This window comes from Protopterus annectens, chromosome 1.part2, assembly GCF_019279795.1.
Source record: "Protopterus annectens isolate FY-2018-M chromosome 1.part2, PAN1.0, whole genome shotgun sequence".
Classification (NCBI taxonomy): Eukaryota; Metazoa; Chordata; order Ceratodontiformes; family Protopteridae; genus Protopterus; species Protopterus annectens.
This window is the reverse complement of record NC_056727.1, coordinates 215,185,666-215,201,612: the sequence shown is the minus strand read 5'-3', so window position 1 is coordinate 215,201,612 and position 15,947 is coordinate 215,185,666. Positions and strand designations below refer to the sequence as shown.

Below are 15,947 nucleotides of genomic sequence, written 5' to 3'. Positions count from 1 at the left end.
ACCTACTATAAACATATATATATAACAAAGATCTAAAAGGACATAAAACATATCTAAAAAATATATATGTTTATATAAAATTAATTATATAAAATTGGATATATACCTAGCCAAAAACTACAGGCTAATTCAAAAAGTGCCTAGCCTCACCTGCTCCTACCGCAAGACCAAGCCCCATATCATACAGCCTACAATACACAAATAATTCTACTCCTGAACAACAGACAATAACTATCTACTAAAATCCTAACAATTTGTAATGCAGCCTACTCGGCCTGAATACTTTAAGGCTGATATCGAGATAAAAATCAATAATAATAAAGATAAAAATCAATAATAATATAAATAAAAATAAAAATAAAAATTAATTTAATTTAACCAGTTTTGATATCTGTGTGTGTTTACAAATTCAGGGCCAGTATTCAGGCCGAGTAGGCTGCATTACAAATTGTTAGGATTTTAGTAGATAGTTATTGTCTGTTGTTCAGGAGTAGAATTATTTGTGTATTGTAGGCTGTATGATATGGGGCTTGGTCTTGCGGTAGGAGCAGGTGAGGCTAGGCACTTTTTGAATTAGCCTGTAGTTTTTGGCTAGGTATATATCCAATTTTATATAATTAATTTTATATAAACATATATATTTTTTAGATATGTTTTATGTCCTTTTAGATCTTTGTTATATATATATATGTTTATAGTAGGTGTCGTTGATTCTGCAATGTTTTTATGAAAAGACTTTGTGATTTTGTAGGCCTGTTGAAATTAATTATAGTGGTGGTGTCACTTTTAGTTAATATGTGATTTAATGATAGCAGGAAACACGCCTCCTAAAGTCACTGTCATTGGCTGAAGAGCAGGATATCCTGTATTTAAACTTCCTGCTCTCAGTTTTTTACTGTTTGTTTGATGAAGCGGCAGTTACATGCCGTGAAAGCGCTTACAATAAACTGTGGATTTACTACTTGACCGAATGGTTTTTTGAACATTACTTCGATTGCAAGACTAGAACAACTTTGAACACTTGTTTCTTGGTATAGCAGAATTGTTTTTTCGTTGATTTAGTGCGTGGTTCTGTGAGTATTTGCCCTACAATTCTATAAGATTATCAACATTTGGCATTTCCTTCTCAGGAATACGTAGAGACATTTCTTTTGATAGTGCGAAGATCTACAGTACGTACGTTTTGGCTTCTTCTAACCTGGGCTTTTGGTTTACTTGCATTTACTTTTTGCTGGGATTTGGACTTCAAGGAGGTTTCTGTTATATATATATATATCAGGGCATGATTATACAATTATACTGGGAACTCAGTGCATCGTGTTAACACTCAGTGTGTAGAAATACTAGGTAAAACTGGTTAGACAATGTACTACTGACAACACTGCCCATAGTTTGTTTTTCTTTATATTTATTTATTTGTTTTGAAATTTGAAAAAAAAAATTGCTTAGCACATCTGCATTATTACTGAAAGCTCCAGAAAGTTCCTTCCCTTTGTCCCATGTCTCCTTTGTTAGACTTCAAAACTGAATACCTAATCTTGAAGGGTTGTGCTGTTGATGTCTGTTTCAAGTTTTCAGAGATTTACTCTATAATTAAATTATAACATACAGTACTAAGAGTTATCTACTTTTTTATTAGTGAAGCCAGTAAAGCTGTCTACATTAGCAGGGATCTGGGAAATGACAAAGTCCATGCATTCAGTTTTTTAAATTCGGAGACAGTAGAAGCCAAAGTTCTCATACTCAGCAGCAGCTTGACACTGAGCTAACAAACATTAGCCACTGCTGTTGTCTAATGCTCACAAGTGCCTTTAATTTTCCGATGTTATAAGCCCCATGCCACTTATATTGACAGTGATGGAATTCACAGTGCAGGTGCTATTGTACTGTACTGTACAGCCAATGTTCATGAAGTGGCTATTCCTCATGACCCTGAACTAAACAAATCAGCCAGAAAAATATATGCATGTAGGTATCTATGTATTTGTGCATGGATGGAGGGATAATAAATGACACTTAGGATATGCAGTTCTACTAAATTAATTCAGGGTTGGTGTGTTTTAATTCCCATAGATCAACTGCATTGGGAATACACCAGTGATGGTGCCAACAGTGTTATTATAATCGAGATATATGTTTTCTGGTGGTAGGAAATAGTTAATTACCAAATATTCATCTTTCTCCATTTGTTATGCCGAAATGGTATTTCATGACTCCAGTGAGATTCCTCAGTAACAATCGAATGTCTCTTAGAAAAGAAGTCACTTGTACTTTTTTTCTGACACCTGTTCTGGATAAAGATTTGATTGCTGTGACAGATATATATACATTTTGTTTTAGGCATTTTTTGTAAGTATCCAGGTGATTGAATGCGGCTTCAGTTGAGGTTACAATTGAAGATGCAATGAAGATTGCATGAATTTGGTACGGGATACAGCAATACATGCTAACAGAGCAGTGGTGAATGGAAACAGCAAATATGATGGCATAAATAATGACTTCAAGGTCGCATATAATTTACCCATTTCTTTGCTGGATAACTTGATTATGATTATCCAGTATCATGCCTTCCCATTCCCCCATTAGAATTACCTTAAATAAGTCCTGCTCATTCTTGAATTACCTTAAATAATTCCTGCCCATTTTTTGAATATTCTGTATGTTTTTTTTTCTTTTAGCCTGCTTCATCACTGTCTAGTAAAATAGGTTCATAGGTAGAAACTAAAGGTTCATCTATCAGTCCATTTTCAGCCAATATATCCAGCATCATGAGTTACCTCCTCTCTCCAGGAGGGACATACATGATAGGTATGGGAAAAATTTGTGAGTGCTCATCCAAGTGCCTAGTTAGTCTTTAATGTTGCTTACCTATTGCTTTGCTTAACCTGCAGGGTAATTTATTCCATAAGTGGGGTACATACTGGGATAAGAACATGTCATACCATCATGTCCTGTAAATTTCTTGATGGATATTAATGTCTTTTGTACATGTGTTTTGGGATCCATTATTTTTTGGAAGATGTAGACCTAAGAGAATGGGGTCTTTCATGGCTCAAAAGGCCAAACATAGATCATTGTGCTGTGGGGGAATTGATAGGAAATGGGGTACAAAGAGAGGGAAACTAATCTCTCTGGATAACTACAGATCTTGAGGCCAGTGACTTTTTGTCTGGAACCTTTGGGGTCTCTCTAGTTGAGTAATATGTTTTGATAGGCACATACCAAAGGGGGAAATGTATTCCGTAATGAGAATCATATAAGATGAGTACAGTATTAGTAAGACTTCAGTGTGAAATGCTGTGGGTTATTACTTGAGCTGGACAAAAGTATTTTCTAACTGCAATGGAGACGTGATAATCAAAAGATAGAGATTCACACACAATGATGTTTAGATCTGTAATACCAATTTCATCATTAAGGAATGTGTTATTTATATGGTAACATGATGAATTATTTCCTTTACCAAACTAGACTATATTACTTATTTTGGCACTTAGTCTAAGGCCAATGTTCTTGTACAAGTTGTTTGCATAGTCCAGCCTGTCCTGAAGTACCTTCACATTTGTGGGTGAACAGATAACAACCTCTAGTTTACAGCTGTCAGCAAACTTAATTAGGGATATTGGATTGTAAATCAGAGAAAAAATGCCAAATAGAAGAAAGCCTAGTACCAAGTCTTGAGGGACCCAATCAGTAACATTTTCTCACTTTCTCATTTTGAGGTAGTTGTTGCAACTTTATTGACATGTGTTCTATTCAGCAACTAATTTGCTATTTACACCTCAACATATGGGTTCATCAGTTTTTCAATGATGTTTGAGTAAGTGATGGTACTGAATGCTTTAGCCAGATCCATTTAGGCCATGTGCACCATGTAACCATGATCAGTTGCTTTGATTACCCTTTTAAAGACATTTGCAGGGTTAAGAAGGCACAACCTACCTTTAACAAAGCTATATTGATTGGTTGCAGAGCTATGAGAATTTCAATGCCAAGAATTATGTCATCAGAATTTAAATGATTCATGCTATGGCTTTTCAAACAAGGCTGATAAGATAAATGAGTACAATTATTAAGGTCAGTGTTCAGGCTTCCTTAGGAAGGGCATCCCAATAACTGTTTTCCAGGCTTGGTTGACATAGCCCATTGCAAGAAATGGATTAAATACATTTAACAGAGGTTTTGATAGACCATAGTGTCAGTCTGAGCATCGATGCAGTGGGGATTATTTATATATTTACTTAACTGCAGGAGGTTTGATTTTTCTGAAGTTCTTTAAAATCAGTGTATTTGTTAAGCAATACCACCAGGTTAAAAAGGAAAATTACTAAATTGTGATCTGCTTTAACAATAGGGCATCATAACTGTGGAATTGTACAACAGGTTCAACACTAAAAAGGACAAAATCCAGGATATTTACCTTAGTAGGGATATCTACCATCTGTTCTAAATAGTTCAGTTTTACATGGTCAGTTACATCACTGTCTGGCAGTTAGTGCAGAGGATTAAGGCACTGTTAAAGAGTTGTTTCCTGTGATCCAGTGGTCCCGGGTACGATTCCCTCAGCATTGCCAAACTGTGTTACTGTGTCTGAGTCACTTAATCAAACAGTACTTCTCTACCCCAGTAAACAAATACAAATAAACTAAGAAAGCATTAATAAATGTATTTGGGCTTCTAGGGATATTAGTTATGGTGCTGCAGTAGCTGCCATGATAACAGGAGGACATAGAGGGACATGCATCTTGCTATGAAGAGGTATATGATTTTCTTTATGGTGACTTGGTTTTCTAAAATTTCAAAACTGGTATTTGTTAAGCTGTTAACTTCACTGTACTTTTAATCTTCCAGTTTGACTACTATGGAGAAATTATTGCTTTTACATGCACTGTTCCATTTTTAGATTCACAAGTATTACAATGTGATATGTAAAAGCAACAGACAAAATTACTTTATTCTGATTTATGTTATATTGCTCACTGCATTTTATAAACTTAATTCATTTTAAAAAGACTAAAGATCCAGGACGTTTGCAAATGTATGCCATCAAGTTTAAGTATTCCAGAAAGTATACAAAATACTACCATGCTCTGTAATATGTGACAATGTTACAGCTGACCACCAATACTCAAAAGTGCAGACTGACAGTTACGTACAAATGCTTATTATGAAATGTCTCTTGCTTCAAACATCAATTCACATGAGCCAAAAGCTATCAGAAATAATTAACATTGTATTTTCAAAACTTTTACCAGAGGAACATAGGTTCATAGGAGATTACTAGGCTAACGGCTTAAGGGCCCTTACAAGCCTAGTCGATATAACCCAATTTTAGCGAACATATAGCCCCTAGGGGCAAGAGGATGGCTTGGATTTGTGCCTATACCTGGAGTATCTAACGGATTGCCCCTGTCCATAAAGGACATAGGCACTACCCCAGATTTGAATTTGTGATTCCCCATCCATTAATCCAAACTGTGTTTAAAGAGGGCTGGGGAAATGCTCTGCTTAATGTGAATAGGAAGCCTGTCCCAAACAAGGGGCAATCTCTGAGACACATATCTGTCTGTCCAGCACGTTTTGTTTGAGTCACTAAGTTTAGATCCCTTGACTGGGTGACCTTGTGCTGTTTGACTTGTGAATGTGTAGCAGCTCCATCAGGGCTGGATTTGTAAGTGCCTTGTAGGTCAGCCATAGGTCACCCCTTAATAGTTGGTATGATTCAGAGTAAAGGGATAGGGATTTTAGTCTATCTGCGTAGTTCATGTTGTCTACACCCTGTATTAACTTTGTGAGGAAGCTCTGAGGTCACCCCAGCTGCTGCAAGTGCCTAGTCAAGTATATGCCAAATGTCACACTGTACTCGATTATTGGTCTAATGAGGTCTGAGTACAGTGGGACTATAATTTCCTTGGATGTGAATGTTATACTTTTACTTATAAGTTGTGCCACAAAGGATTTTGTCACCACTGTGGACAAATGGCGGTCAAAGTTCAGGCTTGTATTTATCTGTGTGCATAAATCTCTCACTTCTGAGTCTGCTGTAGGAATGTTTTACAGATGTTGTAATTTGTAGGGATATTTGACTTCATGCTGAATGTCTCCTAAGGATATTTATAAATGTATGCCCACTTAAAATGTTTTCACTGATTCCAAGAATAAACCATCTTAGAGTGTAAAATAAAGTGCTGCAAACATGAATGCCAAGTCCATAAATTAAATGCACATTTAGTTATTACACAAGGCAAATACCCAGAATGCAGGCCTGCTACTTGTTTTGCATATGTACCTTGACACATCGTTTGAGAGATTTCCTTTAAGAATATCTCAGAAAAGATTTCTTTCTTTGTCCTTTTTCATCAATTAATAAAAATGATCTGCAGGGTGGTTTTGGTTCAATTGAAAATAGACTGGCAGCAAAATATATGAGAAAGCCAAAACTGTTTGAGTAAAAAACACACTTTTTTTCTTCTTTAGGTAACACTCAGGCTTAGAGTGAGTCAGTTATCTTAAAGTGGAAGTCAGTTAGTCAATTAGTAGTGAAAGATTAGTTTACCTTTCTTCCATTATCTTTCAAAGTGCTTTTTAGAAGAAGTGAAATGCGAAACAGAAAAAAAATATAAAAATAATACCTTTCTGCACAAAGATGGAATGGAATCAACACAACTTCTAGGAAAAAAATGCATTTGCAAGATGTTTACCACTATATTGCTCTACTAAAATAATGTAACATATCTATATTATTCCCTTAGAAAATATTTCAAAATTAAGCAACAGAATAACTCTTTTTTAATTATCAAGGACTGTGGCAACCAAATATATATTTCTTTCTGCTTCATCATCACTTGTTCTCAAGGATTGCTTCAGAATTTGGCAGCCGAACTGCTTTGTAGAGTGGTCTTTTAATGTGCCTCCATATGACAATCACTAGACGGATCACAAGAATAGTACAGACCAAAGCCAGCAGTACAGCTGAAAAAGAAAGTAAATTGTATCAAACATCTGCATTTTACTTAGACCCCGTTTGCGTCATTTGTATTTATGGTATAACATAATATGTTACGTCTAGTTCACAGGCATTGTATAATGCATACCATTAGCACAGGAGGTACTGTACACATTAAAACACAAAGTGTTTTCTGTAAGATGTCTGCTTTTACTTTTTTCTTTATTTTTATTTTATTTTTATTGTGCATCATTATGATTAGAAATAGTAACAGGTACATTTTCATGAAGAATTCCTTGAACTGTTCATTTTCTGATCCCTGACAAAAACTGTAGTAACTAAGTTAGATCAGCAATTATAATATTGGAAGATACAGATTTAAGACTGATATGTTTCAGATACTTTATAGTTAGGCATGAAAATGAAATAAACTGTACTGAAGTGTAGGATATAGCTCAAGTAGGAGTGAGGTGAAATTAAAAGGGTGACAGAGGAAGATGCAATACTATTTCTATGCTGCTACTGTTCTTTGGTCATTCAGATTGTTATTACAAAGGTATGTTTTCATTAAAATTATCAGTATTACTCTATGAGACATTGACTCACACACAGACAAAAACATATTTCTGAAGAATTTATGGTAAGTCAGGATGCATTTCTTAGCTGGATACATCCAGTGCTATAAAATGCCTCACTTCTTCATTGTTTTAGTCCAGCTTTGCAGATTATTGCAAATGGACATTCTTTGCCAGTCAGAATGGCATTTAAAATGCCAGCCTTTGTCTACATTGCAAATAACACTTCCATTTTGAGCGAAAAGGGGCATATATGTATAGAGAAACCAATGACTCCATGACGAGATATAATCTCATTTTAGATATTATGCTCTAGGTAGGAAATTGTAGCATTCATGACCCATCAATCACTCTGAAGCCCATATAATTACAACAATATACTTCTGATAAGCTGCTAGTAAACTGTGTAAACAAAAGTTTGATTTATTACTTAGACTATGAAAGCATTTCCAAAGATAGAGAAGAAATCTGTTCTGAATGTAAAATGGTTTATCAGCAATGGTTTAAAATATTTGAATAAGAGAGACTAGCTAGCACATCTGGCCACAGCTAAAATAGATTTCTCCAAAGCATAAGGGTGGATATGACTGTTCACACCATAGTGCACGGCCATAATTTTTTGTGTAAAATGTATTGCCATACTTTTCAGTCCATCTCAACATTCACACCATAGTGCACGGCCATAATTTTTTGTGTAAAATGTATTGCCATACTCTTCAGTCCATCTCAACAAAAGGCAAGAAACCACTGGACTTCACACAGGTCACATATGTTCTTAACAATGACATAAATTTTGGTATAATCTGCAAATTTGTTTAGCAACGAATTTATTGACAATAAAAAGCCAAGCACATACCCTTGGGGATCACCCCTGTAGGGGTTGGGAGGGTGACCTAATGGTTAAGGTGTTTGCCTTACCAACACAAAGTGCAGGGTTTGAGTCTCACAAGGGATAATTAGCTAGGCTTAAAATGGCTCACAAGGGCAGTTAGCTTAGTACTAATCTATGAACTTTTGAACCTAACTGACAGAGCAACCTTAGTGAAGCGTGGGACTGTAGTCTGTCAAAGTGGTCACCAACTGAACTTATAACGATTTAGTGGGAGGTTGGCATAATGGAAAAGGTGTTTACCTTGCAGACCGAAGGTCCATAGTTTGATTCTCACATGGGGTAATTGACTAGGCTTAAAATGGCCCTTTAGGGCAGTTAGCCTAGTATGAACCTATATCAACAGTTCTGATAGATGAAAAAGTTTTTTAGTATCCTTTATGAGTATTTTTACTCAAATCCACTAGGGTCTTGATAATTTCTCTATGAGGGACGGTATTAAAGTCTCTGGCAAAATCTAACTAAATCACATCTACTGGAAAACCTTCAGCCAAGGCTGAGGTTACATTGTTATAGAAGATGATCAATTAAGTCAAACATGAATGCCCTGAGATAAAGCCATGTTGATATGTGTCCATACCTACAGGCAATTCAGTTACCAATAAAGAAGTTATTACTTTTTCATAACATTTCCCTAGAATACTGGTCAGACTGAGTGGTCTATCGTCATCCACAGGAAAAAAAGCAGTGCTATCCTTAGGTATAAGAAAGACAAAGCCTTCTTCCTTTCACTGGGAACAAAACCAACTTTTACTGAATTTTACTATATGTGTAACAGCACTGTGCTCTGTAATACATTATTCCATGAAGCTCAGGACACCTGATTTTGATGTGCTCATGCTACATTTGTAAAGGGACTCCAGTAAGTCCTGCTGCATTTTGTGTGTGTGTGTGTGTGTGTGTGTGTGTGTGTGTGTGTGTGTGTGTGTGTGTGTGTGTGTGTGTGTGTAGGGGGGTTATTGAGAGATCTGCAAGAATCTTGCATGATTATGTTGTTAATCTAAAGTACAAGTTTAAGAGAAAGATGATTGTGGGACAGAACTTTTTCAGAAGACAGAGAAACAGAGATGACCTAGCAAACTTGGAAAGATCTATTAGAAACATAATTTTCTATCAAAAAGCAAAGCTGGTAATATAAATGTAGAGGAAAAAATATGAAAAGCTGTGAAGTGAATAAAGAAAATCTGCAGAAGAAAAAGTGAAAACCACACAGTAGCATATCAAAATATCTAATACTAAAAATGTCTGTGGGTGAAATTCTTAAAAGAGTTACTCTACCTTAGGATGTGGGGCCTAGTGCAATGAATATAAAACATGACTGATTCAGAAAGAACCCCAACATGGTGGTAAGAACTGCAGCCAATAGAGACTGTTTCCATAATCGTGGAAAATGTTATCCAGAGACATAATAGCCATAACGAGGAAAGGCCAAACTATCAGCTAATTGGTATGTTTCTGAATTGTCCATAATTACTGCAAGTGCAAGTGCAAATCAGCACTTTCCTGTGGTAAACACCTCAAAAGGCCCATACATTACACTGGCTCTTGCACCCTCCACATTCATTTTCCCACATGCATGCATTCAGATACAGATACACACACAGACGTGCATACGCGCGCGCGCGTGCACACACACACACACACACACACACACACACACACACACACACACACACACACACACACACACACACACACACACACACACTGGCATACCACTTACTTGCCTCTCAGTTGACTGCATGTCCTTGATGTACCCTCTTATTTTTGTCCCCTGCCTGTCATAAATCACAGGTAATTACAGTCAGTCAGTAATGCCAGACATTACAGTTTGGTACTTCTTAATCTTCACAAACTGCAACGTGAATGTAGACCTGTTGCTCTAGTAACTTTTTATGTGACTTGGAGTAGTATTTTTAAAAATTTTCCTGGCGTCATCTGGTATTCCTCTAAGATCTGTTTGGAAGTTTTGAGCATGGTCATTGAGAGATATTGCAGACCCCCCACACACACATACACACACGTGAATCACATCCCCATCACTCTCAACCTTCCTTGTTTCTTACCGGATGTTCATGAATTTTACCTTCCCAGCCCTCGTAACTTGTGGACCATTACACTCAGTCAGACACACCAGACATTACAGTTTGATACTTATTATTTAGAAAATACTCACAAAGTAAGGTAACCCGTACAGCTCAGAGGGCTAACCTCCTGTTTATAAGGTGTATTGTATGGCAAGAGTGCAGGGCTTGAAGTTTTGTTTTCCTGTTTTTCTTTTACTTTTTTAAGTGACTTGGGGTAATATTTAACAGTTATCCCTGGTGTGTAGTGTTACTACAAAGGACCGATGCATTGAAGAGGTGCTTCTTGAGCAAAGGGTTGCAGGTTTGAAACTCTTCCTTAAAAAAAAAAAAAAAAAAAAAAAAAAAAAAAAAGAATTTAGGGTACTTTGCTGAGTGTCCTTGATGCTTAGTGTTTCCCCAAACTCCATATGTCCTTTGTGCTGTAAAACTGCTGTTCTATTCACATCCCTGGTGGCTAGTATTTATTATTTATTTTATTTATCTTTTGTTGACTAGGTTAGTCCCACTAGACTTGTGGCCTTTTTTATAGGTCCGTAGGTTCATAGGTAAGTATTAGGCTAGCTGCCCTTGCAGCCCATTTTAAACCTAGTCAATTTCACTTTTTTTGTACTTGAAATAACCTACCCCATTTGGTTATAGATTGGCCTTACCTATCCCACGGTCAATCATTATATATTACCCCTAGTGAGACTAACTAGAATCATACCATACATAATATGAGAGGACCCATGCATGGCAAAAAGTTTATAGTAGCTGCCTCTGTTCCACAGTATTGCATTCCTCTGTGAGATATACCTATACCTCCAAATCCTTCTGTTGATGTTGCAGAAGAGGTTTAGATCCCTAGATTGAGTACTTATGATGTCATATGACTTGCTGATGTGCAGTAAATCCATCACTAATGGATTGGAGGATCCCTTGTATGCCAGAAAAGATCACCTATTACCATTCTGTAGGTTACAGAGTATAGTGACAAGGCTTTGAGTTGGTCCATGTAGGCCATGTTGTTTAGGCCTTGTATCCTTTTAGTAATGTATATCCTTTTAGTAATGTATCTCTCTAGGCATTCCAGTTGTTTCATGTATCTGGACAGATACATGCCAAAGGGTCATTATATTCAATGACTAGCCTAAAGAGTTCTAAGTAGAGGGAGACAATGACATCCTTAGATCTAGACACAATCCCTTTGTTTATAAACTGTCCAGTATAGAAGGACTTTCTCCCAACAACAGATATATATCAGTGAAAAATTAGTTGACTATCCACATAAGTTCCCAAATCCCAAACAATTGCATTAACTTTTACAGGCATATTTCAATGTCATAGTTCCTTGGGGTAGATGACTTCCCAAAAGATACAATAATGCATTTTTTGGCATTTAGTTTCAGTTGATGATTTTGGTACCAGTTATTTATTTGAGAAAAACTTTTCTGCAGCATGGCTAAGTCATTTGGGGATTCATTGACTTCTCCTACCTTGCAGTCAGCTGCAAACTTAGTCAGCCAGAGTCCTTTGGTATTGGCTTTTAATTCAGAAAAGTAGGTGCTAAACAGGAGAGGTCACAGCACAGAACCCTGGATGACTCCACTGGTGATTGGTCTCTTTGTGGAGGTAACTTCCCCTATTATGATTATTTGCATTTTATTTGTAAGCAAATTGGCAATCTGGTGGGTGACACGGGGGTTTATTCAAAGTTTATTTAGCTGTTCTACTATTTCTGAGTGTGGAATTATCTCAAAAGCTTTGGTAAGGTTGAGATATGCTGTGTGCATCATTTTGCCTTCATCCATTGCTTTGGTGATGTTTTCAAAAAAATCCACCAGCATGACCTTCCCTTGATGAATCCAAACTGAGGCAGGTCCAGTGATTGGAGGTTCCCTATTTCCTGACTGATTAATTCTATGATAAGTATTTCCATGGCTTTGCACATGAGGCTGGTCAGACGTATAGGTCTGCAATTACCTGGGTATGTGGAAGGTCCACCCTTATGCAGGGGAATGACTGTAGCTGTTCTTCATTAGCTTGGTACAAAACATGTATGGAGGCTGAGATTGAACAGTGCTGTTAGAGGGGTGGCTGAATCGTACTTCGTATTATTTAAGAAGTATCCAGGGATATTGTCAGGATCCATCAATGCAGTATTTTTAGCTTTTGATAGCACTTTTAGGATTTGATGTTATGTGATAGCTGGAGGTGAGACAGTTTCAGGTATATTTTGAGGAACAGATGGAGGGGAGAGAGGGATAAAGTTAGAGCTAAATTTATCACTCAGTAGGTTTGCCGTATCTTTAGCCTCAGTGTAACACTGTATTGCTGTGTTGTGCTTTTCAGATTGCAAACATAACAAAAAAATACATTTTGATTGCTTTTGGGTTTGGTAGCTATTTTAGCTTCAGACTTAGCTTTGGTGGATTGTATTACACTTCTGAGTTGTTTGTTTATTTTGGTGACAAAGGCTCTAACATTCTGGGAATAACTCTTCTTACTTTTGGTCCATTTTTTCCCGTTTTATTATAAAACTTGTCAATTTTATGTTTCCACCATGTGGGTTTGTTTGTAGGATTTGCTTTGCACTTGTTCCTACAGGGTACAGCTGCACATGTGCAGCTGTTTACATGCTGGTATAGGGTGGTAGTGTACATTTCTGCATATTCAATGGAGTTAACTGGGTTCAGTGGGAATTTGCAGCCTGCCAATGTAACTCTTAGGAGTAGGTAGTTTGTCTTAAAGAAGTTTCTAAAGATACCTTTTGTGGAAGGGATCTCTGGTTTCAGTTTTCTTTTTAAGGAGACTACTTTATGGTCTGACCTAACAAGTAATAAAGATACACAAGTGATGGCGGAAGATGCTCCCACATTTGGTAAACATGTTTTCAGAAGTGGTATTTATACTACTAGGGAAAATTTGGCCTGGATATCACAAAATGTCTCTACTCCTTGGAGCTGCTAGATGGCACTGGAGGGCTCCTACAGCAGCAAGGAAGAAACCTAATGGAAGCATTAGCATGGTGGCGGAAAGAAAAGCTATGGAGAGTTTGGAGGAGGAAAGTGAGAATTTGGAGAATAATTGTTTGATATGCAGCTTCAGAATGTAAACAAAGATTCCTGTGTGGTGGATGTTACAAATGAGCAGTTTTTAGCTGTCTCAATGGAGAAGGAAGTAAGTGAGTCTGTTGAAGTGATGTAGATTACAGAACTGGTGTCAAGAGGGCTTACATATGATATTCTGTTAAAAATAATCAGGCAGGATGATCCAGGTGACAGTTCTGCTGTTTCAAAGGGTGAGACGTCAGATAACTTTTTCGGTAGTGCTGAGGATGGTATGGAGAAGGAACCAGGTGATGTGGCAGCAGACAATGCAGCAGTTAAAACTTATGCGACAGTGACAGGAAGTAAGAGAGGAAAGTAACAACAAAATGATAGGGTATCTGGTTTTCTGGCAGCAGATAATACAGTAACTAAAACATATGCAGCAGACACAGCAGGCAAAAATGGAGACCAGAACAAACTGTAAGTAAAACTATTTCTAAAAAGAAGAGAAGACCAACTGTGAGAATAAGTAAAAAATGACACTGTAATAGACAGATATTAAGTATAGAACAATTTGGTAACTGTTCTGTGTTTTAAAGCTCAAGAAATTTAGTGTTTTATACATATTGCGATAGAGAGTTTTGTGACTTAACATTTGAAACTAAAAGAAGTAGTTAATTAGCATAGGCCACTTCCCCAGGTTGCCTCATTAGTATTTGTAGAAAGCCACAGAGAGAGGCCACCATGTTGTCTGTGGTACAGTACTATGGCAGGTCTGCCCCTGAACTGAAAATGGTTACTGTGAGGAGCAAAAGGGTGATTACCTCTCATGGTAACCTTTCTGAATTTCACCCACGGTGTCTCCCAGCTGCAGCGCTATGAGTTTTCTAAAACCTGTTACAGATGGGGTCTTCAGTGTGCAGTATATTCACACAGTCATACAGCCCCAGCCAATGATGTGGATGAGTATACTACATGATTTGTGAAGACAAGGGTAGGAGCAGAGCTGCGGCCAGCCATACTGCAAAATATCCTGAGTATAGGTAGCACTGCTGGCCTCTGCAGCAGGTCTTCTTAGCAAAAGGGAAGTGGGAGAATCCAGGCACACCAGAGAGAGCAGATGTCCAGGATGTACCGTTACATCATATGACATAGCAGCTGCCAGTGTCAGTCATGTCCACAGTATTGTTCCACTAACTGTGACAAAAGCTATCACATGCACAGTTGTTGCAAGTATTCTGAGTGGTACCCTTCTGCACCCCCCACATTTGCTTGAACTGCATAAAAACAGTGCCTTTACATCATTAGGCATGATATGACTGAAGCTATAAGTACAAAAGCTGCTATTTCTCATGGACGCAGCATAGCTTGGGGCCATACTTTACCAGACACAGGGTAGTGGTACATTTTAATTTATTCAACGTTCATTATGCTGCATGTCCATAGTTGTTCCAGTATGTATAGTTACATATACTGCCATGCAAGGATGAATTCTTTATGAAACATATCTCTAACATTAATAAGTCTGTAGAAAGCTCATTCACACCCACAGAACTGTTAGACCCCCTACCTGTCCCATTATTGCACTTTCCTTCCATCTCTAACTTTATGTTTTTATCCTTACTGAGTTTTTGTAGTGTCTGAATACAATTCTTGTTTACTGCAACATGCCATATATTACAGATATTGCTATGTTTTCATGTTGTATTATGTTATATGTTATGTTTTGTGTTGCATGCATTTTTAATGCTATTTGTGCATTTTTTGTGAATGCCCCCTGCATGCACCAGTAGTCTACTCCCTCTGTTAACTTATACAGGGAAGAAATAACGTGGCCACTGCTTCACATCTATAACCTTTGCACCTACAACAGCTCTCCAGCTGACATCTGGAAACAGGCCATCATTATCGTCTCCTCAAAAATCCCAAATCCTTAAGCAACCAATGGCTAAACAGCAATTTCCATCCTTCCTTCAATAGGCAAGCTTCTTGAGAAGTTAACATACTTGCAGTTGTCTAACTATGCACAAACATACCCCCCCCCCCCTTTATTTTAGCAATACAGTTTCTGGTCAGGAAGTAGTACTTTAACCACACTTTACACTCCTGCAGATATAGCTTCACAAACGTACAAAGGCAACTGAAGGGGCTAATTTTCTTTGACCTAAGACCTTTGGCCTAGTTCACCCTGCTGATGTATGGCTGATTTAACAGCCATAGGTACCAGTCAGAACTCTTTAGTTTGGTTCAATAGCTGCCTTTCCAGTTGAAGCTACAGAGTTAATAATTAGGGCTGCAACTCTCTCTCTCGCTGGGCCTTTGCCTAAGGTCATACGTCAAGACTCAGTGTTATCCCCAGTTTTATTCTCAGTTTCATTAATAAACTGCCCTCAGATTTACAAATCTTCCAATTATTTTAAA

General features: G+C 37.4%; 1 protein-coding gene across 1 annotated transcript in view; it reads right to left on the bottom strand.

Annotated features, from left to right (window-relative positions):
• Positions 1-5,635: 5,635 nt before the first annotated feature.
• LOC122788674 overlaps positions 5,636-15,947 on the bottom strand; it is a 341,452-nt gene continuing 331,140 nt past the window's right edge. The window contains exon 8 of the mRNA XM_044055573.1: positions 5,636-6,972. Within this exon, the coding sequence (XP_043911508.1) occupies positions 6,842-6,972 (131 nt within the window). The 3' untranslated portion in view covers positions 5,636-6,841. The remainder of the gene's footprint in view (positions 6,973-15,947) is intronic.